The sequence below is a fragment of the Mobula hypostoma genome, chromosome 12 (genome assembly GCF_963921235.1).
Source record: "Mobula hypostoma chromosome 12, sMobHyp1.1, whole genome shotgun sequence".
Classification (NCBI taxonomy): Eukaryota; Metazoa; Chordata; class Chondrichthyes; order Myliobatiformes; family Myliobatidae; genus Mobula; species Mobula hypostoma.
In genome coordinates this window covers 74,455,585-74,482,629 of record NC_086108.1, presented here as the reverse complement: position 1 = coordinate 74,482,629, position 27,045 = coordinate 74,455,585, and the positions used below count along the sequence as shown (strand labels likewise).

The 27,045-nt window shown below is 40.4% G+C and overlaps 1 protein-coding gene across 3 annotated transcripts; it reads left to right on the top strand.

Annotated features, from left to right (window-relative positions):
• Positions 1 to 1,345: 1,345 nt before the first annotated feature.
• nasp (nuclear autoantigenic sperm protein (histone-binding)) lies at positions 1,346 to 27,045 on the top strand. Of its 3 annotated transcripts, none has more exons than XM_063064413.1 (13): positions 1,346 to 1,602; positions 11,778 to 11,885; positions 12,638 to 12,718; positions 13,162 to 13,292; positions 22,495 to 22,553; positions 22,630 to 22,706; positions 22,821 to 22,894; positions 23,020 to 23,208; positions 23,902 to 24,092; positions 24,606 to 24,665; positions 24,750 to 24,830; positions 25,973 to 26,095; positions 26,850 to 27,044. In XM_063064413.1, the coding sequence occupies exons 1-13, from the start codon at positions 1,547 to 1,549 to the stop codon at positions 26,904 to 26,906; spliced, it is 1,287 nt and encodes a 428-aa protein (XP_062920483.1). In that variant the 5' UTR covers positions 1,346 to 1,546; the 3' UTR covers positions 26,907 to 27,044. The 3 variants fall into 3 exon arrangements, with proteins under 3 accessions (XP_062920483.1, XP_062920482.1, XP_062920484.1); XM_063064412.1 differs by having other exon boundaries at positions 25,961 to 26,095; XM_063064414.1 differs by lacking the exon at positions 1,346 to 1,602 and adding an exon at positions 1,690 to 2,250 and having other exon boundaries at positions 25,961 to 26,095; positions 26,850 to 27,045.

Sequence of the window (27,045 nt, the reverse complement as noted above, 5' to 3'; positions counted from 1 at the left end):
TTAGGCATGATGTTGCTTATTTGTCAGAATTATTCACCACATTTAATGAAATCAATCTTCAATTGCAATGAAAATATGCAAATCTTATCAAAATCAAATCAGTCTTCTCCACATTTCTTTTCAAGTTGGCCCTATCTAAGTGCAACATTGGCTGTTGCGGCCTTTTCCAATTTCTAAGCTTCTGTGAGTTAGAAGAGAAAGAAAGAACATTGGATGATGATCTTCAGGTATAATGTGGCCAGTGGAGTGAGTTGCATTAAGACATGTCAGAGAGATTTCCGGATCTTCTGTTCAGGAATGGAGTTATTACCCTATTCCAGATTGGGTAATAAATCCATTCCTGAACACCTGTAATGAGGAATTAACAGGGACGATGAAAGAAGAACTGATCTCGCTACAAAATGAAGCTGAGTTTCAAAAACTCCTACCAAGACTTCCAGTTGCAGAAAGAAATGATCTTGCACTGTGGAAAAATGTCAAGATGTTCTTTATTGCCTAACGTCGTATTTAGTGGAATATGGTTTCAATTCAGTTGCACAACTCCTTTCAAAGCAACAAAACAGACTGTAAGTTACTGAATTTGGGGATCTGAAACCAAGCCCGTCCATCTCTTTGAAAGGTGAGAAAGGAATTAAGTAATGAATAGCTGGACTGCTAATGTACACTCTAAAATTGTTGATGAAAATTGTTTCTACGGTAATTAAATGTTATTTGCAGCTTTAAATAAATGTAAATAATTCTTGCAATTATTTGCCACCACTTTGAGTTTGCAAAACTCCTAGTTTATTTCACTGTTTAGTTTTTATGCAATGGCCGGATTGGGTGCTGTGCGTATGGTCTGGGAGTCAAGAGGGTAAACCAAAAAGGTCTGGGAATCTATACCGAAGCTCTTTACCTATGATGCTGTTGAAAGTAGGTTTTCATTTGCACCGGTGTATACGCGTACTTAAGCATGTGACAATAAATTCGACTTTGTCTTATTATTTATTTCCAGCATCTTTAGCTCTACTCTCTTAAGATTCTTTATGCTTATTTACTTATAAAGCATTTCTTGGTTTTATGTCTTAACTTTACCAACCACTCATTGTTAATAATTTTATCATCCTATTTTTTTGCTCATTGTATCTATGTCTCTCATTTTCGTTTTTACTTCCACAAGCAACTTTTGCATCATTGTCGCAGCCCTATTTAACAAGTGATATCCTATTCTGAAGATAATGAACATATTACTCCCATTTTTGCTGCCACGTTACCACAGCGAACGTTTCAGTGCGCGAATAAATGAACCTCAATCTGCTAGGGTTAATTTTCCCGCCAGTCGCGCCGAGGTGAAAGGTAACCGGAAGTGATGTAAGGTGGGGTAAATAAAAAGCGGGAACAAGAGCCCTTTTTTTCCGCTGCCATATTTTGAACCGAAGGGGTTAGAAATCCAGTGAAATATCCGGAGTAATTTGTTGGCTCGGTTTATATTCTTCTCGTTCGGCTCCTGCGGATTCGTTTTAATTTATAGGCGGCAAGCGTATAGGATCCTGAAGGAGCGTTTGAAATGGCGGATCAGGAACCGAGCGCCTCCACGTCCAGCATCGCGGGCAGTGCCGAAGGGTGAGTGAGTGAGTGAGTGAAGGGGGGAGTACGCAGCCCTGGCCCGGCCCGGTCCGGTTCTGTCCTGCCTCGCCTCGCCTCGCCTCGCCTCGCCGCCCCGGGCTGCGTCGGTAGGACGCGCGCTCTCTTTATCTTTCCAGGCGCCCACCGTATTCCGCTTGCAACCAGCTCGGAGTCACGGTCACGGTTCGAACAGCAGTCCGGTAAATGCACCGCTTCTGCTGGGTTGCCGCACTGTGCAAGTCCCCGTTTATTATCCCTGTCCTCCCAGTTTAATTCCGGATGACTGACACTTTTTTGTTTTGTCCGGAAAACGCGTCCCGATTATCGTCTCGCTAGCCGCGGTGTAATCTCGTAAACTTAAAAAATGGGTTTGTGGAAGTCGGCGTGATATTGTTTCGGGCGATTGGCAATGATTATTCCGAACATTCAAATCACGAGCAAACGAATTGTTATCATTTGCGCTTGAAAGTTTTTTTCCCCCCTCGTGAAACTGGCAGTTGAATCCGCTCTAAGTTTGATTGGTTGCATCTGTGAGTGATCCAATATGGATATTGTAGTTTCTGACCTGTTAGAAGGCGATGCACTACCATCGTGGAATTCAATTGCATTTTGAACACTGCCTTCGTTATGCCTCTACAGGGACTGGTAAGTGGCTTTGCAGTAGTTTTTTTAAAAAAATTCTATAGCGAGGTTGCATAGTGATTGCATTTAGAATTACAATTCCCCAATATCATAATATCGAAGTTGAATTGGTGACTGGACTGAAGTCTCCACGTTTTGATTCTGATGTGAGGCCTTAACTCAAAGCATCGCTACTTCCTTCCCTCCCCCGTCTGACAATCATTTACTCCAGCTGTTTGTTTTACTGTCGATTCCAACGTCTGCATACTCTAATGTTACTGTAGCAATAGTTAGTGGTTGAGGTTTCACAAGGTTACTATTTTTCTTTTACAGTTGCAAGAAAGTTTGTGAACGCTTCGCAACTACCTGATTTTCTACATTAATTACTCATAAAATGTAGTTTTTTTTCCATCTGAGTCGCAATAATAGACAATCTGCCTAAGCTAATGATGCGCAAACGTTAGAAATTCAGTACTGTTGCTGTTCTCCCTAGGAGTGGGCATCCTGCAAAGATCACATCAAGAACACAATGAAGGAGTTCAAAAAGAACCCAAGGGTAACAACAAAAGACCTGCAGAAATCTGTAGAATTTGCTGAAGTCTCTGTTCGTGTGTCCCCTATAAGAAAAATACTGAACAAGAATGGTGTTCATAGAATGACACCATGGAAGAAACTACTGCCCTCTTCTTTTTTTTAAAAAAAACACATTGCTGCACATCTCAAGTTTGCAGAAGACCACCTGGATGTTCCATAATGCTTCTGGAACAATGTTCTCTGGACAAGTGAAATAGGAGGTGCACTTTTTGGCAGAAATGTACACTTCTATGTTTGGAGGAACAAGGGCCCTGCTCACCAACACCAAAACCTCATCCCTACTCTGAAGCATGGTGGAAGGAACATCATGATTTGGGGCTGCATTGCTACCTCGGGGCCTGGACTGCTTGCAATTGTTGAGGAAATAACGAATTCAAAATAGTATTGACAGGAAAATGTCAGGGTAGTTGTCTGTCACCTGAAGCTTAATAGAAGTTGAGTGATGCAACAAGACAAAGGTTCAAAACACAAGAGTAAATCAGCAACAGAATAATTTAAAAAGAAAAAAAAAATTGTGTTTTGGAATGGCCAAGTCAGTTTGGACCTAAACCCAATTGAGATGCTGTGGCATGGCCTGAAGAGGGCAGTTTATACAAGGTATCCTAGAAATATTGATGAATTGAAACAAGAGGAATGGTCTAAATTTCCTCCTCGCCAAGGTTATTGCTGCTAACGTTAAAAAAAATCTCAGGGTTGTATGTGGTGACATGCATGTACTCTGATAATAAGTTTTACTTTGAACTTCAAAGGAGGTTCTGCCAGTTATTAAATATAAGCGTTAATACTACTTCCAGCCTGGACTGAATGAATAAACAATGTGTTCAATAAAGATGTGAAAAGTACAATTATTTTTGTGTTAGTAGTTTAGGCATATTGTTTATCTATTAGTCTAATTCTGATGAAGATCAGACCACATTTTGAGTAATTAATGCAGAAAACCAGGTAATTGCAAAGGGTTCACAAACTTTTCCTTGCAACTATATGCAAAATGTTTATTCTTTCTGGGTATTACTTTGCCTTAAGGACTAGATGAATTTAGAACGGGGTATGCTGATGTGTGCATTCTGCTCCACCACCAATAAAATGGAATAAATTACTGCATAATGGGGGCAACCAAATGGGCTTTGTAGACTGTAGTTTAGGCAGGTCAATATTCAGCGCCTTCATTTGGTTTAGCCAGACAGTTGTCTGGAGTAGTGTATTTATTGTTTAGATGTTACCTTCATATTTCTATGGTCTGGATAGAATTTCCATGGTTCTAGATGGTCATTAAAAGTTATAGTAGAAGATTTTAGCGTGAAAAGAAGGTCAAATGCCTCTTAAACCAGTCCAAAAACAATCTAGCTCATTATCCTTTGAGGTTGTTGTTTTTTTTTAAGCAGCATTCAGTTTCAGACTTGATAGGCTTGGTCCAAAGATGGACAAAAGAACAAAGTGCAGTTGACACTTTGACAGCAAGGTGCCTTGTGATGTATGGTAGTAAAGAAGTTTTAGTGAAAATGCAGTCCTGTATATTGCAAAAGATGGTGAAAGAAAGTTCCTGCAGTCTGGGTTTAACCATTTTGGAACATTATAGCTCAGTGCAGGTCCTTTGGCCCTTGATGTTGTGCTGAATTTTTAACCTACTCCAAGATCAATCTCGGTTGGTTCTCATTTTTGTGTAGGTTGTGGAAACTCTTTGGGATGTCATTGGATAAGTCTCATCTTGCTCAATGACTGAAATTCCATAATGTCTGAATTCGTGATTTTATAAAGATTCAATACCCAATTTTTACGTTTTCAGAAACAAGCATTCAGTGTCTCCTTGAAGCAAGACCTTGAATATTGATCAACCAAAGTAACTTGGAGAAGTAGAAGCAGTACGGCAGCCTTTATGCCAGCACTTCACTCAAAAAGAATATGGCTGTTTTTTGTTTTACACCAGCAACACTTTTCTCATCAGTCTCCAAATCTCTTCAGGTTCTTGATACTTAAAGGGGAAAAAAATTATCTGCATTGAATTTTCTTCTAGGGTCTTCTTGGATAGAGTTGCAATAATTCATTGTCTTGAGATGAAGAACAGTCATTAATAGCTGAACCCCTTGCTTTGAGATTGGCCCTGATTGTAGACGCCTCAGCCACGGGAAACACTCTGGGGACAGTATTAATTAATACAAGACCTGTATTAATTTTGTATTTGTTTTGCAAAACATTAAATAAGTGTTCTATGAACATCACTGACGGTAACTTGACATGGATGACTTGATAGAAAAGCTTCTGCATCTGTAAGGAACAAATTGTATGTAGAACATAGAATATTACAGCACAGTACAGGCCTTTTGGCCCAAGGTGTTATGCCAACCTTTTAGCTTGCTCTGATATCCATCTAGCCGTTCCCTCCTACATAGATCTCCATTGTTTTAACATCTTGATTGGGTGTTTCATGCACCTGCTACTGTGCAAAGAAAAAGAATTTGCCTCTGACATTTCTCTCTCCTCCCCCAATGTACTTTCCTCTGATCACCTTAAAATTATCTCCCCTTGTATTAAGCCATTTCTGCTCTGAGGAATAAATACTGGCTACCCACTTGAACTATGCCTCGTGTCACCTGCACCTTTAAGTAACCTCTTCATCTTCCTTTGCTCCAAAGAGAAAAGCCCTAGCTTACTCAACTTGTCTTCATAAGACATGCCCTCTACTCCAAATAGCACCCTGGTAATCTCTCTCTGTGCCCTGCCTAAATTTTCTACCTCCTTCTATAATGAGGCACCAATTCTGAACACAACATTCTAATTGTGGTCTAATTAGAGTTTTATAGAGCTGTAACATTACTTTGTGGCCCTTAAACTCAAAACCCCAAATAAACATGCATGTTGGTGCACATGGCGGCATAGTCTCCATCTGTCTAGGTGCATGTAGCTCCACAATGCTTCAATATGTTTGCATCATAGCCTCTATCGACCTTTCTAAAAATTCACTCTATGCCATTGTGCTTTGGCTGCAGTGTATACCATCTCAAAGTGCATTGGTCATTTGCCTGACTGCTACGAAAGCATCTCTAAGCTCTTTGTAACCCAGGAGGACAAAGGGCAGCGTGTAGTGGAACTGTTCTAGCAGCACAAACTCCTGCCTTGAATATGCGTCTTCCTGTTCTTTTGTCACTACTAAGTCTAAATCCTGCAACTTGCCTCAGCATAGTTTTTGGAGTTGCTTCACCTAAGGAACTGCAGTATTTCAAGGTGGAAGTGCACCAGCAGCTTAGAAACCAGGAATGGGCAGGAAGTGCTCACGTCCTAATTTAAAAAAAATATATATTAAATCCATTGTAGGCTTGTTGGTTGCAGGAATTCAACTGTTCATCTAGCTAATTTAAACTGTTTCCTTTTTGACAGTGTTGTCAATCTCCATGCTTGGAAAATAGATCCTGCTTGGCCCTTGAATTTTTTTTTGAGATAGAGCATCACTAGTGAAGGCAAGATTGGCCAATGTTAACTGTCTTTGTAATCCCTTCAACTGCTGTCTGAAGACCCTTCCAGGCTTAGCGCTCTCGTCTGCTAAGGTTTAGCTCTTCTGTCTTTTATGATTTTATATAATCATTTTCTCTGAATTCCTCCTTCCCAAAGGAAAAAATCCTAGCCTAGCTAGTGCTGTTTCATGACTAAACTTCAACCTGTGACATTTGAAATTTTCTTTACACCTTGTCTCTTATTATTCATGTGTGTAGCATTTGTTGGGGAAACTGTTGTTGGGGAAGTGACAGATTCCAAGGAGAATGGAGTGGGTACTGTGGGTCTGTATTATTGCCTGCATCTCAGCGCACTGGTTCATGTGAGTTCCTGGCATAACAGCATGGAGCCTGAGATGTCTGTTATAAAAGCAGATGCTAGAAATCCAGAGTAACACACAAAATGCTGGAGGAACTTAGCAGGTCGGGCAGCATCAGTGTAAAGGAATAAAGAGTGGGCATGTCCTGCTGAAGGGTCTCAGCTGAAACACTGACCCCTTTCTGTAAATGCTATCTGACCTGCTGAGTTCCACCAGCATTTTGTATTACTGAGTTGTCTGTTAAAGTGAGTGTCTGGACTGGAGGGAAAAAATGCTATAATGAATCATATACTCTTCAGTGTGAATCTATTGTCCCTTGCTTTAAGCTTGTATCAGCTTGTTTTTAATACCCATGGAAAATGTTTGGCTCTATACCCTATCTATATACCTTAACGAGACAACGGGGTGACCCGTTGGGGCACCCTTTGAGAGAAGGGTAGTGCAGTCTGATGTGACCGGAATGAACATTAAATTTTCCTGAATGCTATTGGTATCGCTTTGCTTTGGAAACTGAAGTAGAAAACTTCAGTTTATTAAAGAAGAACAACGCGTGGCAAAGCAAATATAGCTGCTCCTAATTTAACGGACACTTGACGGCATCATTTCTGGTTTATCTGCCACGCTTGTGCCTCTCGTCATTCTGGAGACGCACAGCCCTTTCATCCCCCGTCTCCATCTCTTCTACTGTTTGTTGTTTGTCTCTGATTCTGGAGATCTGCATGCCTCTCCTCCTCTGTCTCTTCTTCTCTCATCTTTTTTTGTCCTGACTCTCTGATCCTGGAGTCGTGCAGCCTTGGCCTCATTCGATTCTTGTTCTCTCCTTCTTGCCACTTCCTGATGACGTTTGGCATCATCTCTTGACCATAATGTCCCCCTTCCCTTTCCACACAGCATAATTAGGCTGACCATTTTTTTTTACCCTAATGCTGAATAGAAGATACGAAGCAATAACACCAAAGGATGCTGATTATTCTTGAAACGCAAACACAAGGAAATCTGCAGATGCTGGAATTTCAAGCAACACACATAAAAATTGCTGGTGAATGCAGCAGGCCAGGCAGCATCTATAGGAAGAGATATAGTTGACGTTTCAGGCCGCGACCCTTTGCCAGGACTAACTGAAAGAAGAGATAGTAAGAGATTTGAGAGGGGGAGGGGTGATCCGAAATGATAGGAGAAGACGTGAGGGGGAAGGATGGAGCTAAGAGCTGGAAAGTTGATCGGCAAAAAGGATATGAGAGGATCATGGGATGGGAGGCCTAGGGAGAAAGGAAGGGGAAAGCCCAGAGGATGGGCAAGGAGTGTAGTGAGAGGGACAGAGGGAGAAGGGGGGCCGGGAGAGAGAGAGAGAAAAATCACGGATGGGGTACGAAGGGGAGGTGGGGCATTAACCAAAGTTAGAGAAGTCAATATTCATGCCATCAGGTTGGAGGCTACCCAGACGGAAAATAAGGTGTTGTTCTTCTGACCTGAATGTGGCTTCATCTTGACAATAGAGGAGGGAGGCCAAGGATAGACATATCAGAATGGGAATGGGACGTGGAATTAAAATGTGTGGCCACGGGAAGATCCTGCTTTCTCTGGCGGACAGAGCGTAGGTGTTCAGCGTAACCGTCTCCCAGCCTGTGTCGGGTCTTGCCAATATATAGAAGGCGACGTCGGGAGCACCGGACACAGAAAATCACCCCAGCTGACTCATAGGTGAAGTGTCGTCTCACTTGGAAGGACTGTCTGGGGCCCTGAATGGTGGTGAGGGAGGAAGTGTAAGGGCATGTGTAGCACTTGTTCCGCTTACAAGGATAAGTGCCGGGAGGGAGATCGGTGGGAAGGAATGAGGGGGATGATTGGACAAGGGAGTCGTGTAGGGAGCAATCTCTGCGGAAAGCGGGGGTGGAGGGAGATGTGCTTAGTGGTGGGATCCCGTTGGAGGTGGCGGAAGTTACAGAGCATTATATGTTGGACCCGGAGGCTGGTGGGGTGGTAGGTGAGGACAAGGGGAACCCTATTGCTAGTGGAGGATGGGGTGAGAGCGGATGTGCGTGAAATTGGAGAGATGCGTTTGAGAGCAGAGTTCATGGTGGAGGAAGGGAAGCCCCTTTCTTTCAAAAAAGAATATCTCCTTCGTCCTGGAATGAAAAGCCTCATCCTGAGAGCAGATGCGGCAGAGACGGAGGAATTGCGAGAGGGGGATGGCATTTTTGCAAGAGACAAGTTGAGAAGAGGAATAGTCCAGGTAGCTGTGAGAATCTGTAGGCTTATAGTAGACATCAGTAGATAAGCTGTCTCAAGAGATAGAGACAGAAAGATCAAAAAAGGGGAGGGATGTGTCGGAAATGGACTAGGTAAATTTGAGGGCAGGGTGAAAGCTGGAGGCAAAGTTAATGAAGTCAATGAGCTCAGCATGCATGCAGGAAGCAGCACCAATGCAGTCGTCAATGTAGTGGAGGAAAAATGGGGGACAGATAACCGTATAGACTTGGAACATGGATTGTTCTACAAAGCCAACAAAAAGGCAGGCATAGCTGGGACCCATATGGGTGCCCATGACTACACCTTTAGTTTGGAGGAAGTGGGAGGAGCCAAAGGAGAAATTATTAAGAGTGAGGACTAATTCTGCTAGACGGAGCAGAGTGGTGGTAGAGGGGAACTGGTAAGGTCTGGAATCCAAAAAGAAGTGGAGAGCTTTGGGACCTTCCTGGTGGGGGATGGAAGTATATAGGGACTGGATATCCATAGTGAAAATAAAGATAAAGCTGTGGGGGCCAGGGAACTTAAAATCATCAAAAAAAAATTCAGAGCGTGAGAAGTGTCACGAACATAGGTAGAACGGGATTGAACCAGGGGGGATAAAACAGTGTCGAGATATGCAGAAATGAGTTCGGTGGGGCAGGAGCAAGCTGAGACAATGAGTCTACCTGGACAGGCAGGTTTGTGGATCTTGGGTAGGAGGTAGAAGTGGGAAGTGCGAGATGTGGGAACGATATGGTTGGTAGCAGTGGTGGGAGATCCTCTGAGTGTATAAAATTGGTGATGGTGTGTGAGACAATGACCTGGTGCTCCTTAGTGGGGTCATGATCAAGGGGTAAATAAGAGGAGGTATCAGCGAGTTATCGCTGTGCCTTGGCAAAGTAGAGGTCAGTACGCCAGACTACAACAGCACCCCACTTATCGGTAGGTTAAATAGGTTAGGATTATTGCAGAGGGAGTGGAGAGCAGAGCGTTCGGAAGGAGTGAGGTTGGAATGGGAACAAGGTGTGGTGAAGTTGAGACAGTTATTCTCTATTCTTGATGTGGTTGGCGCTCTCCTAAATAGACGTGATATAGTCACCGTTGTCCTTTGACTGCAGCAAAGGGTTTTATGCGTGTCTTGAAATACGTCATTACAATAAGATTTAATTATCTGTTATTGATGGGTGGCAGTTAGATCTGCCCCAATCCTGCACATGCTGATGGTGATTAGCAGAATGTGACCCTTCAAAATAGAGATGCCCTGCCCTTTTGCTCCGGTAGGTGTCGCTGCTGAGGCTGGCTGTGCGCATGCGTCGGGCTGTCGCGTCTCGATTTCCATGATGGTGGATCAGCTTGCGGGTTAAGAGGGAGCCTGTTGATTTTGGCGAATGAGCAATTTTATACAAATATATAACCCTGAACTTTGCCTGCATTCTGTAAGTTAGCGCATTTTAATTTGATTTAGCCAAATCAAGTGCTACTGTAATGCACCGTTTGCACTAATTGGAGGTCACAGACAGACAGCATGAGAGTTTTATTAGTATATAGGTAATCTTGTAAAGTTCTTGCAAACTTCAATCAGATCACCTCTTGGCCTTCTCAAAGGAAAATGAGCCCAGACTCCCAAAAGCCATCCACACAACATTCTGGTGAAACTCCTCTACACTCCAGTCCCTTATCTTCCATGAAGTATGGTATTGAGGTAGGTTATTTATGTTCATGTTGTATGGCAGAGCAGGCTCAAAGGATCAACTGGTGTTAATTCAATTCTTTTTTGTTATGTGGTCTGAAATTCAGAGTGAGTGGTTTGTTGAAACCATCACTGCCTTCAAAAGGGTATGTTGCAGAAAGATTCTGATAAGAGACATGGGTCAGAGGAGTTTGAGGATGTTGTCAAAAGTTGTCTATTTATTGAAGGAAAGACTGGTTGAGCTGTAATTCTCTTGAGTATGAAGTGGGTGATCGAATGGGATTTAAAATTATACAATAGCTTTCCCATTCTCAGTGGCAGTTTACTTCATAGTTTAAATAATTTGGAGATGGATTAGAGAAGTGAGAAATTAGCCTCGGGATTCTCTGGATCCAGAAATGCTCGTTACATTTTAAAATTCCTTATCTTTTGAAATGCTATTGAAGTTTATTTTTGATGCTGTAACTGTCTGCTCGAATGAGCATGGGAAGGTGAGCCATCACAGGAGAGATTTGCAGAATGGTTATCCTGGTCCATAAATGTCCCATTCTGTGAAATTGTCAAACTAATGCACAAGATGTAATCACTCCGTTCTACAGTTGCATTGTGTATGTTGGCACAAAGATACAGCAATGTTCTGAATTGAAGTAGAAAGCCATTGATTCAGAATTGGTTTATCCAACATTTTAGCCTTTTCAGAACAGGAAAATACTCAAATCTTGTTGGATCCAAATGCAAATCTATTTTGTTCAGGTGCTTTAAGTTTAAACAGTTACCTCCTTAGCAAGTGTCACACTTGTCAACCACTCATGGGTTATTGTGCATATTGGGATTTAAATGTATGAAAGCTTGTCTAGTTTTTTCTCTTTCTATCACAGTGGGCTGCTCTAATGCAGGGGTTCCCAATCTGGGGTCCATGGACCCCTCAGTTAATAGTAAGGCTCCATGGCATAAAAGTTGGGAACCCCTGCTCTAATGGGTCACTATTTAGGCAGTGATAATCAACAATGGATTGCTCCTGAAAAATTCTATTAAGAACCTTAGGATTTGCTTTTTTTAAGGGAAGGTAATTGTGGTTTCATTTATTTTTAGATTGTGATTATGGGTTTTTAAAAAGCCAAAATAGATATTTCTCTCAATTTTCAAGTAGATATTCTTGTTTTAAGCATGTGGAAGTGGTAAATCCTTGTCAAAAACAGATTTGCTTAATTAACAACACCTTTTATTTTATAGAACTGATGGAGTGGAAGCTATGAAGTTACTTGGGGCTGGCAAAAGGCACATGGTAATGGAAGACTTTGCAGCAGCTGTCAATGCCTTTCAGGATGCATGCAGGCTGTTGTAAGTATATTGTGGTAGTTCATGGACGTAAATTGGTTTATTATTGTCACAAGTAGGGAGGCACACTGGAAAAACTACATGCCAACCATAAAATCAGTTCATTATAACAGTACATTGAGGTTGTCCAAGTTAAAGTAGTAACAGTGTTGGAGCTACAGAGAAAGTGCAGACGGACAATAAGGTGCAAGGCCATAGTGAGAGAGACTGGGTGAAGAGTTCATCTTGTCACACTAGGAAATTGTTCAAGAGTTCCCTAGTTAGACAGCAGGGTAGAAGCTGTCCTTAAGCCTAGTTTTACTTTAAGGGTTTTGTATCTTCTACTTGATGGGGGGGGGGGGGAGAGAATGTCTGGTGTTTTTGATTCAGGGCTACTTTACTGAATCAGGAGGAGGTGTAGACAGCCTGTCTGAAACTTGTGACCCTGAATAGAGTAAAACTGCTATTTGGGCATGCTTAGGACTTTACTGCCAGACTAGCAGAATTTTTTGAGATTACTGGTACTTAAGTGTTAAGACTGCAACCCTTAATTTGCTCCACTTTACTTGCTCCACTTAACTGAAGCTTGCTTAACCTGGCAAGTTCCAATGAAGAATGGCATTTCAGGTTTTTGGTTTCAAGACGGGTGCCTTAATAGGTCATATATGTACAAGTTGTCTTTTGTGACATATCTTACTAATGTGTATTTATTGGGTTTGTTTGCTGTTCTGATTTGTGCTTGAAAGTGATCTTTTCCCCTTTTTACAAACAACTAGGAGTACTGCACATGGAGAAATAGCTGATGAATGTGGAGAAGCCTACTTCTGTTATGGAAAAGCTCTTCTAGAGTTGGCAAGGTTAGTTGACCAATCTGATCACTAACATTTGGGAAGAAAATGGAACAAAAATCTCATTCCAAAACATGTCATTGGTTAAAAGCAATCAAAATACATTTTTTTTAAGCCATGGTGGATTTTTTGCCTGTTAAGGATTTTCACTCGTTTCTTCCCCACATCAATTTGTATAGCATAGTCCCAACAGTTTTAAACATTATGTTCATTTAAAAAAAAAATCAGCCATGAAGTAGATAATAAGCAGAAAGTTTAGAGGCTTTGGGTTTGAATCTGGATTCAATTTGGAATATGGGTCACATTTGTTTGGGTTCCTCAATCGTAGGTCTGATTGTTACAGTAGCTTTTTCTGGTATTATTACAACTTGATGTAGAGAGTTTGGGTTAAAGGGATTTGAAAGAAAAATCTTACAGAATCTGAACTACAGAATACAGTTAATCTCTTGCAGAATGGAGAGGGGTGTGCTTGGCAATGCCCTTCAAGGAGTTCCTGATGATGAAGATGATGATGAGGATGAAGATGATCAAGAAACAGCAACAGCCGAGGGCCCCAAAATAGAAAATGCAGAGAATGTAGATGGTTAGTACCTAGAATTTTATTTTTGAGCGTTTAGAAGTTGCTTCAGTTTGGTACTTAAGCTTAGTTTATGCTGCACATTGTTTCTAGACCTACATGGAGCACAGTTTGGAGAAGAAGTGTTTGCTTTCCTTTTCTGTGGAATGATTTATAAAAAAAAAAAATTTATGACAGGCACAATTTTATAATTAAATCAACTTTAAATATTGAACGGTTAATGTAAATTTTGCTTGCTTGGCCAAAATTTATTTCGTGGGGTTGTATTAGTGAATCAAATGTAGGTTGACCTACATAGACTTTGCCTGTCAGTTTCTACAAAAACTTACTGCTGACTAATCTCAATTTATTATCAATCTGCCTCATTTGTGACTCTAAAGATTATAGCTAGGAGCTTAACAAGCAAGGATACACATGTATTGAAAGATCAGGCACATGGAGGGGGTGGTGTGGCTTTGTTGGTTTTTTAAAAAAAGAAATCAAATCCTTGCAGGTGACGTGGAATTGGAAGGTGTAGAATCATTGTGGATAGAGCTAAGGAACGCAAAGGTTTTAAAACTCCCTGATGGGAGTTGTATAGACCTCGCAAGCAATAGTAAAGATGTGGCTAGAAATTACAAAGGGAGATAGAAAATGCATGTCAAAAGAGCAATGTTACAATAGTCATGGGGGGGGGTGGAATTTCAATATGCAGGTAGTTTGGGAAAATCAGGTAGATGCTAAATCCCAAAAGTCGTAATTTCTAGAATACCTACGAGGTGACTTTTTAGTGCTCATAGTTGAGCACACTATGGAATCACCTATTCTGGACTGTGTGTGTTTCAGTGAACTGGAATTGATTTAAAAAGTTGCAAAGAAAACTTACAGCACAATACATAGTCATGGTCATACTTCATTGACCCTGGGGGAAATTGGTTTTTGTTACAGTTGCACCATATTTAATTAAATAGTAATATGTAAATTATGCCAGGAAATAAGTCTAGGACCAGCCTATTGGCATCAGCAAACTTAATAACCCATCCCTCCACTTCCTCATCCAGGTCATTTATAAAAATCACGATGAGTAAGGGTCCAAGAACAGATCCCTGAGGCACACCACTGGTCACTGACCTCTATGCAGAATATGACCTGTCTACAACCACTCTTTGCCTTCTGTGGGCAAGCCAGTTCTGGATCCACAAAGCAATGTCCCTTTGGATCCCATGCCTCCTTACTTTCTCAATGAGCCTTGCATGGGGTACCTTGTCAAATGCCTTGCTGAAATCCATAAACACTGCATCTACTGCTCTACCTTCAATATGTTTAGTCACATCCCTAATTAAAAAAATTAATCAGGCTTGTAAGGCATGAACTGCTCTTGACAAAGCCATGCTGACTGTTCCTCATCATATTATACCTCTCAATGTTCATAAATCCTGCCTCTCAGGATCTTCTCCATCAACGTACCAACCACTGAAGTAAGACTCACTGGTTTATAATTTCCAGGGCTACCTCTACTCCCTTTCTTGAATAAGGGAACAACATCCACAACCCTCCAATCTTCCAGAACCTCTCCCGTCCCCATTGATGATGCAAAGATCATCGCCAGAGGCTCAGCAGTCTCCTCCCTTGCCTCCCAGAGTAGCCTGGGGTACATCTCATCTGGTCCTGGCGACTTACCCAACTTGATGCTTTCCAAAAGCTCTAGCACATCCTCTCTCTTCACATCTACATGCTCAAGCTTTTCAGTTCATAATCATAGTCATACTTTATTGATCCCGGGGAAATAGGTTTTCGTTACAGTTGCACCATAAATAATAGTAATAAAGCCATAAATAATAAATAAAACCATAAATAGTTAAATAGTAATATGTAAATTATGCCAGGAAATAAGTCCAGGACCAGCCTATTGGCTCAGGGTGTTTGACCCTCCAAGGGAGGAGTTGTAAAGTTTGATGGCCACAGGCAGGAATGACTTCCTATGACGCTCTATGTTGCATCTCGGTGGAATGAGTCTCTGGCTGAATGTACTCCTGTGCCCAACCAGTACATTATGTAGTGGATGGGAGACATTGACCAAGATCGCATGCAACTTGGACAGCATCCTCTTTTCAGACACCACCGTCAGAGAGACCAGTTCCATCCCCACAACATCACTGGCCTTACGAATGAGTTTGTTGATTCTGTTGGTGTCTGCTGCTCTCAGCCTGCTGCCCCAGCACACAACAGCAAACATGATGGCACTGGCCACCACAGACTCGTAGAACATCCTCAGCATCATCCGACAGATGTTAAAGGACCTCAGTCTCCTCAGGAAATAGACGGCTCTGACCCTTCTTGTAGACAGCCAGTCATCATTGCAAGTCATCACTATAATCACCAAGATCCTTTTCCATAGGGAATACTGAAGTAAAGTATTCATTAAGTACCTCTGCTATTTCTTCTGGTTCTTTACACACTTTACCACTATCACACTTGATAGGTCCTACTCTTTCATGTCTTATCCTCTTGCTCTTCACATACTTTTAGAATGCCTTGGGGCTTTCCTTAATCCTGCCCACCAAGGCCTTCTCATGACCCCTTCTGATTCTACTAATTTCCTTCTTAAGCTCCTTCCTGTTAGCCTTGTAATCTTCTAGATCTCTAACATTACCTAGCTCTCTGAACCTTTTGTAAGCTTTTCTTCTTGACTAGATTTACTACAGCCTTTGTACACCACGGTTCCTGTACCCTACTATAACTTCCCTGTCTCATTGGAACATACCTATGAGCACTCCACACAAATATCCCCTGAACATTTGCCACATTTCTTCTGTACCTTTCCCTAAGAACAGGTAAAGGAACCCTTAAGAAACAGTGATCATAATATGATAGAATTCGCCCTGCAATTTGAGAGACAGAAGCTAAAGTCTGATGTATCACTATTACAGTGGACTAAAGGGAATTACAAAGACATGAGAGAAGCTGGCCAAAGTTGATCAGAAGTGATTGCTGGCAGGGGTGACAGCAGAGCAGTAATGGTTGGAATTTCTGGGAGCTATTTGGAAGGCACAGGATAAATGCATCCCAAAGAAGTATTCTAAAAATAGGACGATGCAACTGGCTGATAAGAGAAATCAAAGCCAACATAAAGGCCAAGGAAGGCATATAATAGAGCAAATATTAGTGGAAAGTTAGAGGATTGGGAAGCTTTTAAAAACCAACAGAAGGTAACTTTTATATGGGGGGGAGGTTGGGGAGGGGAGATGGAATACAAAGGTAAGCTGGCCAATAATATTAGAGGATACCAAAAGTTTCTTCAGATATAAAGAGTAAGAGGCAACAAATAGATACAAGACCAATGGAAAATTATGCTGGAAGGGAAGTAAGGGGGTGGGGTGGGGGGCCACAAGGAAATGACAAACTGAATCCGTATTTTACATCGGTCTCCACTGTGGAAGATGAGCAGTATGTATGCCAGAAGTTTAAGATTGTCGTGGGCAGAAATGAGTGAAGTTGCCATTACTAGGGAGAAGGTGCTTGGAAAACTGAAAGGTCTGCAGATAGGTAAGTCAGCCGGACCAGATGAAATATACCCCAGGGTTCTGAAAGAGCTGGCTAAAGAGATTATGAAGGCATTCGTTATGATCTTGCACGAATCACTAGATTCTAGATGGTTCTGGAGGACTGGAAAATTGCAATTGTCACTCCACTCTCCAGGAAGGGGGAGAGGCAGAAGGGTAATTATAGGCCAGTTAGTCTGACCTCAGTGGTTAGAAAATGTTGGAGTTGATTGTTAAGAATGTGGTTTAGGGGTACTTGGAAGCACATGATAAAGTAGGTTGTAGTCATCATTGTTTCCTGAAGGGAATATCTTGCCTGACAAAACTGAAAGAATTCTTTGAAAAAATAACAAGCAGGATAGACAAAGGAGAATTGGTTGTTGTTATTTACTTGGATATTCAGGAGACATTTGACAAGATGCCACACATGAGGCTGCTGCACAATTTAAGAGCCCATGGAATTACAAGAAAGCTTTTAGCATGGATAGAGCACTAGCTGATTTGTGGGAGGCAAGGAGAGGGAATAAAGGGAGCCTTTTCTGGTTGGCTGCTGGTGACTAGTAGTGTTTTACAGAGGTCTTTTGGGACTGATTCTTTTTATGTTGTGTGTCAATGACTTGGATGATGGAATTGATGGTTTTGTGGCCAAGTTTGTATATGATGAAATATAGCTGGAGGGATAGGTTGTGTTGAGGAATCAAAGGAGGCTTGAATAGATTAGGAGAATGAGCACAGAAGTGGCAGATGGAATAGTGTGGGGAAGTGTTCATGCATTTTGGTAGAATAAATATGTATAGTCTATTTTATAAATGTAGAGACAATTCAAAATTCTGAGGTGCAAAGGGACGTGAGCTTCTTCATGCAGGATTCCCTAAAGGTTAATTTGAAGGCTTAGTCACTGGTGATAAAGGCAAGTGCAATGTTAGCATTCATTTTGTGAGGACTGGAGCATACAGTTGCAAAAAGTTTGTGAACCCTTTGCAAATTTTTTGCATTAATTACTCAAAGCTGTGGTCTGATCTTCATTTAAGCCACAATAATAGACTAAAAATCTGCCTAAGCTAATAACCACACAATCAAGAGAAAATCAGTAGATCCTGGAAATCCAAGCAACACACAATATTGGAGGAACAGGCCAGGCAGCGTCTCTGGAAAAGAGTATAGTCAATGTTTCAGGCTGAAACCTTTTACAAACCTATTTGGAGTCTGATGTTCCAATCAAGGGATGATATTAGAGGTGTGGGTTGTAGAGGTAGCCTGCTCTATAGAAAAGACAAAGTTGGGTTAATGACAGAGCCTGCTCTTCTCAAGATAGATCTGTTTATGTGCACTGTGCCTCGATCAGACTTTCAGAGGACCTTAGAAGAATTGTAGTGTTACATGAAATTGGAAAAGGCTGTAAAAGCATTTCTAAAGACCTGAGTGTTCATCAGTCCACAATAAGAGAAATTGTCTACAAATGGAGGAAATTCAGTACTGTTGCTACTTTCCCTAGGAATGGGTGTCCTGCAAAGATTGCACCAAGAGCACAATGAACAATGCTAAAGGAGTTCAAAAAGAACCCAAAGGTAACAGCAAAAGACTAACAGAAATCTCTAAAATTTGCTAAAGTCTCTCTGCGTCCACTGTAAGAAAAACACTGAACAAGAATGGTGCTCATGAAGAACACCACGGAGGAAGCCACTGCTCTCCAAAGAAAACACTGCTGCACAAATTTTCAAAATACAACCTGGATGTTCCACAATGCTTCTGGAACAATGTTCTGTGGACAGAAGAGACAGATGTTGAACTTGCATACTGTTTGGAGAAAACAGAAATGCGTACTGTTTGGAGGAAAAGGGCACTGTACACCAACACCAAAATCTCATTCTAACTGAAACATGATGGAAGGAGCATCATGGTTTGGGGCTGCATTGCTGCCTCAGGGTCTGGACAGCTTCCAGTTGTTGAAGGAACAATGAATTCAAAATTGTATCAGACATTTTACTGGTGAATGTCAAGGTAGCAGTCTGTCACCTGAAGCTTAATAGAAGTTGGATGATACAACAAGATAATGATTAGAGAACACAAGTAAATAAACAACAAAATGGTTTAAAAAGAAAATTTGTGTCAGAATTCAGACCTTAACCCAATTGAAATACTGTGGCATGACCTGAAGAGAGCTGTTCATGCGAGGTGTAGTACAGGTTTCCCCCGCCATCCGAAGGTAGAGTGTTCCTATGAAACAGTTCGTAAGTTGGAATGTCGGAAAGCGAAGAAGTAATTACCATTTATTTATATGGGAAAATTTTGTGAGCGTTCGCAGACCCAAAAAATAACCTGAAATAACAGTAACATAGTAAAAGCAGGAATGATATGATAAATACACAGCCTATATAAAGTAGAAATAATGTATGTACAGTGTAGTATCACTTGCGGGAATCGGGAGGACAGTGCCGAGCACACTAATGATGATGAGACTGAGTTGGCGGTTGGGGTTGTGCAGTGATCCCCACCCTCCAGGTAGCGACCCGATACCGATCAGTGAAGCATGCAGGGGTACAGCGGTAGCCGGGAGGCACACAGCACTTTTAAGAAAAAAGCCAAAATAAACATGCTAATTAATTATGTGCCACCCGGCACGTAAATGTCGGCCCAGATCAGAGGCGATTGCCGATTGCATTGCCTCTGATCTGGGCCGACAATTATGTGCTGGGTGGCACCTAAATAATTAGCAAGTTTATTTCGGCTTTTTTCTTAAAGATGTGCTGTGTGTCTCCCGGCTACTGCAGCATTCTCCGCGAATTGGTATCTGTCCACGGCCTGGGGTTTGGGGTGGTGGGACACTGGGGTGTCGTCTATTTCCATTAGGGCAGGCAGCTCATCTTCTCCTATGATTGCCCGCCATGGATGTCGAAGATCGAGGTTTGTTGTCTGCTGTGGCCGATGTGGAAGGCTTGCTTGACTGCTTAGCCTTGTGCATTTTTTAGATCATACAGTGCTTTGTACGGACTCAAACCATCCTACAAATATGCCCTAAACTGACGTACCCTTATCATTACTCATTCAGTTTCAATTGTTATCCTTTCCTCTTCCAATTGCATCAGCTCTTCATCTATCAGTGCTTGGTCATGGGATGCTAAAACCTCTTCAACATCATCTTCGTCAACTTCCCCAAGCCAAACTCACTTTGTCCTTACTTCATTGACCACGATCGAAAGGCTTAATTATGTCTAGTTTTACGCTAAGTGTAACACCCTTACGAGCTCTTTTAGGCTTTTCCGATACCTTAGAACTCATCTTGCAAACGGCTGCTCACGGGCACATGTTTAAGCAATGCCGGCTAGACTGCCGTTCCAAATCCGGGGAGAGCAGCTGGTCGGGGTGCGTGCTGCCTTTTATCGCGCGCTGCCTTTTTTCGTAACAGTGAAAACACCTTCTGTTAGCGAAAACAGGGAACTAATGTAGGTCTTTCGTAACAGTGAGGTTTCGTAAAGCGAACGTTTGAAAAGTGGGGGACACCTGTATCCCAGAAATATTGATGAACTGAAATAGTTTTGTATGGAGGAATGGTCTAAAATTTCTCCTCACTATTTAAGTCTAATCTGCAACTACAGGAAATATTTGAAAGTTATTGTTGCTACAGGAGGTTCTACCACTTATTAAATACAGGAGTTCACTTACTTTCTTCAGCCTGGACTGAATGACTAACCTGTGTTCAATAAAGACCTGAAAAGTACAATTGGTTGTGTGTTGTTAGTTTAGGCAAATTGTATGTGTCTATTGTGACTTGGATAAAGATCAGACCACAGTGAATAATTAATGCAGGAAACCGGGTAATTGCAAAGGGTTCCCAAACTTTTTCTTGAACTGTAAAAGCAAAGATGTAATACTAAAGGCTTTAGAAGGCACTGGTGAATTTGGAGTATTGTGAGCAGTTTTGGGTGCTCACCATACTCCCAAGTGTTCTGATAATGGAGAGGATTCAAAAGAAGGTCATAAGCTTGTCATAGGAGCATTAATTTAGAAGGGGGGGGGAATCTCATCTAAACATATTGAAAGGCCTCGATAGAGTGGATGTGTAGAGGATGTTTCCTCGGTGGGGAGTCTCTGAGCAGAGGGCACAGCCACAGAATAGAGGGGTGTCCATTTGGAATGGAGATGATAATTTCTTCAGTCAAGAGTGGTGAATTTGTTGCCACAGGTTGCTGTGGAGGCCAAATCATTTTTTTATATATAAGGCAGAGATTGATAGATTCTTGATTAGTCAGGGAATGAATGGTTGTGGGGAGAGGGCTGGGGGGGGGGAATGATCAGCCATGGTGAAATTTCAGAGCAGACTTCATTAGCCAAATGGTGTAATTCTGCTCCTATGTCTTAATGGTCTCATCCTGTGTTTTTTTCCCCACTTTGATCACCTTTTCAATTGTGACTATTTTTTAATTTGCTCATACCAGTCTTGGGAATTCCAATTTTGTGCATTTTTCCCTTAATACATGTAGAAAAAGAGAGGGAAGAATTGAGGGAACAGGTCTATGCAGCACTAGCTGAAGCCAATGTACAAGTTGAAAACATTTCTAGTGATGAGGATGTAGACCATGAAGAAAGAATAAATCCTCCAGAGAAAGCTGATAAAGTGAACACTCTTGGAAAGGAGCTCCAGACAACTCAAAGTGAAATAAGGATGGAAACTGAATCCCTGGATGACCTCGATAAGGATGGTAAAAGTGAACCAATGGCTGAAGTGGGTTCTCATCAGGAAGATGTGGAGAAATTTCCAGAGGACAGAAACATTTTGGCTGAAGAGATTATTGCGCCAGAAGATGGGGATGAGAAGGCAATTACTGATGCATCAGTGGAAAGTGGTAAAATTGACCTCGAAAGAAAAATCTGTCCTCCTTTGGAAAAAGACACCCAAAAGGTTCAAGACAAATTGAATGAGAAACCAGCACAAGAGAACATCAAAGGTGCCGACAGTGAAGGAAACAAAGTCACGGAGAAGACTGATAGCAAGCTAGTGGATGGAACTACAGGATGTGAGGAACCAATGGATGAGGGTGAAGGTATAAACTAAAGGACAAGTGTTCCGATTAACAAATTGGGTAAAATGGCACAAATCTCTTAAACTCTTTTGCATTCTTTTGTAAAACTTCCTACTTAATACTAACTATGAAGAGCATGGAGGAAAGTGGTATTTTTAAATGTTTACTATTTGCTGGGATAAAACTGACATCACGGGAGTTGCAAACTTTGTCACAAATCACTGTATGGTGTATGGTTTTTGTTTTAAACATTTGTGTGGTATATTGTGCCTTTAGTGGAAAAGTCTAATTCAAAGTGGCTTTAACTTTGCATTAACTTGTGATTCAAATGGATTAAAGGCCAAAGACCAACACTTAAGTCATAAGATTGTAATTTCCAGGGACAAGTTTAGTGGGTTACATAGTTAAATATTGTTTTGTTCTGCAGCATTGGGAGCTTTTGTAAAATGGGATTAAGAATTGGTCAAAACATTTCCAGATACTGGCTGTGGTACTTGTTCAGTATTATTCTGGCACTTCATCCTTTGGACAAAGTTCCTGGGTAGAAAAGTCTAGGTATTAAATTTAATTGAAGGACTTCTCTAAATTAAGTGACCAACCAATAATACAACCAACTTCTATTATCACAAATTTTAAGCTCTACTTCCTAATTTACAAAATTTCCAGGTGCTCATGCAGCAGATGCTAGTGAAGGTGACGATGAGAATGAAGAAACTACAGAAAAGGTGGGTTTAATGCTTTATCTACAAAATCCATCTGAGATTTTAATCTGGAATTTAAAAGATCAACTATTTGTTACAGGATGGTGAAAGTGAAGAGGTGGACAATTTGCAGTTAGCTTGGGAAATGCTTGAATTGGCAAAAATCATCTTCAAAAGGTAAATTTTCAGTATTTGGACTTCTAAATTTTATTTCTGAATAAGAATTGAGTACTTGTTGCACAAATCAGTTTACTTGTAATCTACATTACTCAATTTTGGTCAAATTTTCAGACAGGAAACCAAAGAAATACAACTCTGTGCAGCACAGGCTTACCTGAAGTTGGGTGAAGTGGGAATAGAATCTGGTAGGTTGAAAAACCTGTGGTCTGTGTTGGAAAAATTTTGGCATTGAGCAAGCTGAACATGAGGTTTATCATGTATTGCATTGGGTAGAATAATAACTGCTGATTGAAATTTTTTTCTGTTCTAGAGAACTATGTACAAGCTATTGAGGATTTTAATGAATGCCTGACCATTCAGGAAAAACACCTTGATCCACACAACCGGCTGCTGGCGGAGACCCATTACCAACTGGGGCTAGCATACAGTTTTAATAATCAACATGATTTCTCTCTGAAGCACTTCAAAGAGTCTTTCAGTGTTATAGAGAAAAGGTTAGGTAAGGAAAATAAACTTTCATTCAAACTTAAATTTTGTGCCCTGTTGTCAAAAGAAGCTGGTTTTCATGGTTCCAGTAAGGATTGTGTTACTAGCCTAATGAGGTGTCCAGTTTTAGTTTACCAGATAAATTCCAAATACAAAGTTCATTAAGCTGTTTCTAGGGTTGGAATGATGGAATTGTTCTGTTGGGAGATTAACCAGCAAGGTTAATTTAAAAAAGTGAAATTGGAGGTCATAAACAAGAGCTTATGTCAATATTGGAAATCCACACAAAATACTGGAGCAACTCAAAGTCGGGAGAAGAATATGCTGTTGATGTCATGGGCCAATACTCATCAGGAAATGAGGTGATTTAAACAGAAAATAGAGCAGTTCACACTGGTTAACGATTGGAAAAGGGTCCTATTCTCAGGATATAGGGTGTGCCATCTAAGCTTAAAACTTCTGGTTGCATTGAGAAATCTTTGACACTTTTCCTAAAGGGTTGAATGCCCACTTGAAGCCAGAGATTTTTGGTAGGGAGGATGTACCAAAGGCATAGCAGTAGGCAAGAAAATTCTGTTCATGTCGTTTTTGCCCTTGGTTGGGGAACCTGTGGTTTGAGTGAATAACTTGTGGCTACCAACCACTTGATTTTGGTGATGTTGGGGAAGAATTGTATTGGCCTTCAAGATTTGTGCTTTATTTGCAGCTATGTTAACAGAAAGAATTGAAAAAGCAGAAGAGAAAGGCAAATCGCCAGCAAAAGATAATGAGACAGTTTCTGAAGATAAGCAGGAAGTTGAAGAACTTAAAGAGCTGTTACCAGAAATAAAGGCAAAAATTGAAGATGCAGAAGAATCCAAAGATGGGAAAGCAACTAAAGCACTTCAGGAAACCTTGGTCAGTGTTTGTGTATGCAATTCATTAACTGGCAGGCTCTACACGACTAGTGTCTGAATAATTTTTTTTTAAATCCAATTTTCCATGCCTACGTTTGAAATCATTTGATTTGTCTCACTTGAGTCTTGTGTTCACTGTTCATTATTGGATTTAACTGGTACGATTTATATTAGCGACTTGGCCTTGGATTCTCTTCAGTTGAGAACATGTTCATTTCTTAATCAATTTAAAGGTTGCAACATTAAGCTAATTTTCTTTGCAGACAATTCTGTCCTGTGTACAGACCAAAACGCTACGTGGTTCTTGCGTTCTGTAAAAGAATCCATTACAAATGCCATGTTATCCTGTTTAGAGTTGTAATTAAATTGCAATACAATTTGCAATTTGTTCACTTTACCTAATAATCCTACTGTTCTTTATTTCCTAAAGTGCAATTTTTTGTCATTTAATTTCACAAAGTTTATTTTCTGTATTAGCTTTACCCCAGTTTATACTATGAATTTCTTTTGTTAGTCAAGAACAACAGCATTTCCGGTTACAGAAGGCATCGCAAACAGTGCTCCAACATCAGCTGTGAGTATTTGTACTATATCTTCACTACAAATGTTCTGTAATTCTTTGGGTAGATTGTTAATATTACTTGTCTGAATTTTGTAGATTCAGGCTGGAAAAACGGGTGAAGCACCTACATCAAGTTCAAATTCTGTATCCAACATCTCTCACCTAGTAAGGAAGAAGGTGCGTTTATTATTTGAACTGTTCTGTTTGGAATTGTTGTAACTTTTCTGTGCCATGGTTGTATATTTTAGCCAAGTTTGTTACACAAGAATTGGATTGTCGGCAAACTGGCTAAACAACCTTTAAATATACACTAGTTTTAGAAAAGGGGGTTTTAGCTTGCCAATGGATATGGAGAGACTAGAGGAGGAGGATGTAGTAAATTTCATTTTTTTAAAACTATGCCATTTTTAGGCACTTAAAGACACCCATCTGTACTTCAGGTTGGCTGTGAAGATTCATTGCTCCTGAAATAAGTCAAGGGTTCGTCCCATCCAGCCCCCTATTGCCTCAGTTCAGTTAAAGGAGGTACTTTAATTTTTCCATGTCTAGTCTCATGGAAATCTGGTTAATAAAGTAAAATAGAGTTATTGCTCACACCTAAGTAATTGAATAGTTGTGACAACTTGCCTTTGTATGTGAAGCCCTGAATTTGACATCTTCCCTCCTATCAAAAATACAGAAAACCAAATTGCCCAAATCAATAATTTGTTAAAAACAAACTGAAGGACAGTGTGACTAACGTGAAATTGTAGAATAAAATTTTTTTCATGGCATCTATAAAGTTCCTGTATTGAAAATGCAAGGGTTGGGGACCTTTTATTCGATACTTTCATTTAATGTAATACATACCCTTCTTGTCTTTTTTCACTGTTTTTAAAGGAGGTCGGGATTGAGGACGTGATTTTAAGTTTAACTCTGTTTGGTTTCAAGTTAGCCCATTGCTTTGCTTTGCTTTTAGTTAGTTGCACGGTGGGTTTTTTTTTGGGGGTTTTTTTCTTTTTTTTTCCATTGATGTATATATAAAATTTAGTATACTATTATGTTATCTTGGTTTTTTATGTTTAAATTACATTGTTTGTAGTATTTTTTTGGTATTGATACCTTCTGGAATTCTATTATATTTTAACATTGTATTAATGTTTATATGGTTTACCTTTTTGTATACTTATTCAATAAAAAGATTTAAAAAGAAAGAAAGAAAATGCAAGGGAAAAAAAACGGCAATTTGTAATTTGGACTGTTCCTTAATCACGTGGTAGTATGGATGTGTATAGAATGTTTAAGTAAAAATATTTACAATTCTCAAGTCCTCATTACAGAGGAAGCCAGAAGACTCTGAGAGGGACACTAAGGATCCTAAAAAAGCGAAGCAGGAGGAGTCTTCAGTGAATGGTGGCTGTGGTGATGCCCATGACAAGAATGGAGTTCCTGCGAAAATGGAAGTGAGTTTTTGTATCCATTGGATTTTTATACCTGTCTTCTCTTGCTCTCATATCCTATTACTTTGGTTTAATTTTTATATTTACCCATAAATCATTGCAGTATTGAAAGTTGTCTAACTACATTGTGATAATGATCCAATATCTGAAAATCAAAACAGTTTTGAAATGGGTATATGCCAAAACAATAATACTTCAAAACAAAATTTTGTAGTTGGCTGAAGCCTTAATCTCACCTTTATCTCAAAGATGACACCTGACTTTATAGTATTACTGTGGTGTAATTGTATTTGGGGTATTCTGACTCAAAATTAACTTTTTCTTAAGCTATTGCTATTCAGTACAACATACTGTATGTACAATGTTGTCTACATTTTACCAAGAAGGATGGGCTTATTAAATTAACATGTCGGTGTGGAGGTAATTGACTTAGTAACATGCTACCTGTGCATTTTGGTAAACTAAATCTGATTTGTATATCTAATGAAAAGATCTTTCCCACTTGATGGTGTGTATATTTTTTTTCCCCCTCTGGAGCCATGACTTGTACATTGAAGAAAGGGAAAATCTTGACATTCATTGATCAAGAGTCAAAAGCATGACATATACAAAGTATATATTTGAAAATTCAGGTGGAAAACTGAATTTGCAACTGGCAATGACTGTTGTATTTGCAATAACTTGTAAACTGGTAAGACTGACTGTAAAGGCTTGTGTGGTCTGTTGTGTGCAACTAATTACTTTTTCTTCTTTTCAGTCAGAAGAAATTGCTTCACCAAAGAAATCTGATCCAGAAGCTCAAAGTACGAGTTAATATTTAGATGGTTGGCATACTCCTCCACATACAGGACTGTTTTTGTATATAATGTATTTTTGATTGGCTTTTTGAACTTTTTGTAACATTGTGGAAATCTTCAATAAAGATGTCATTTGCAAATTTGGGTCTCAGTTAA

What these genes read in the sequence shown, in the direction of transcription:
- nasp (XM_063064412.1), top strand. Translation starts at nt 1,547, where the DNA reads ATGGCGGATCAGGAACCGAGCGCCTCCACGTCCAGCATCGCGGGCAGT. An exon ending in GCAAAAATCATCTTCAAAAG is followed by an intron (nt 22,707 to 22,820) that starts GTAAATTTTCAG and finishes TCAAATTTTCAG; the next exon opens with ACAGGAAACCAAAGAAATAC. An exon ending in ACAGTGCTCCAACATCAGCT is followed by an intron (nt 24,666 to 24,749) that starts GTGAGTATTTGT and finishes TGAATTTTGTAG; the next exon opens with ATTCAGGCTGGAAAAACGGG.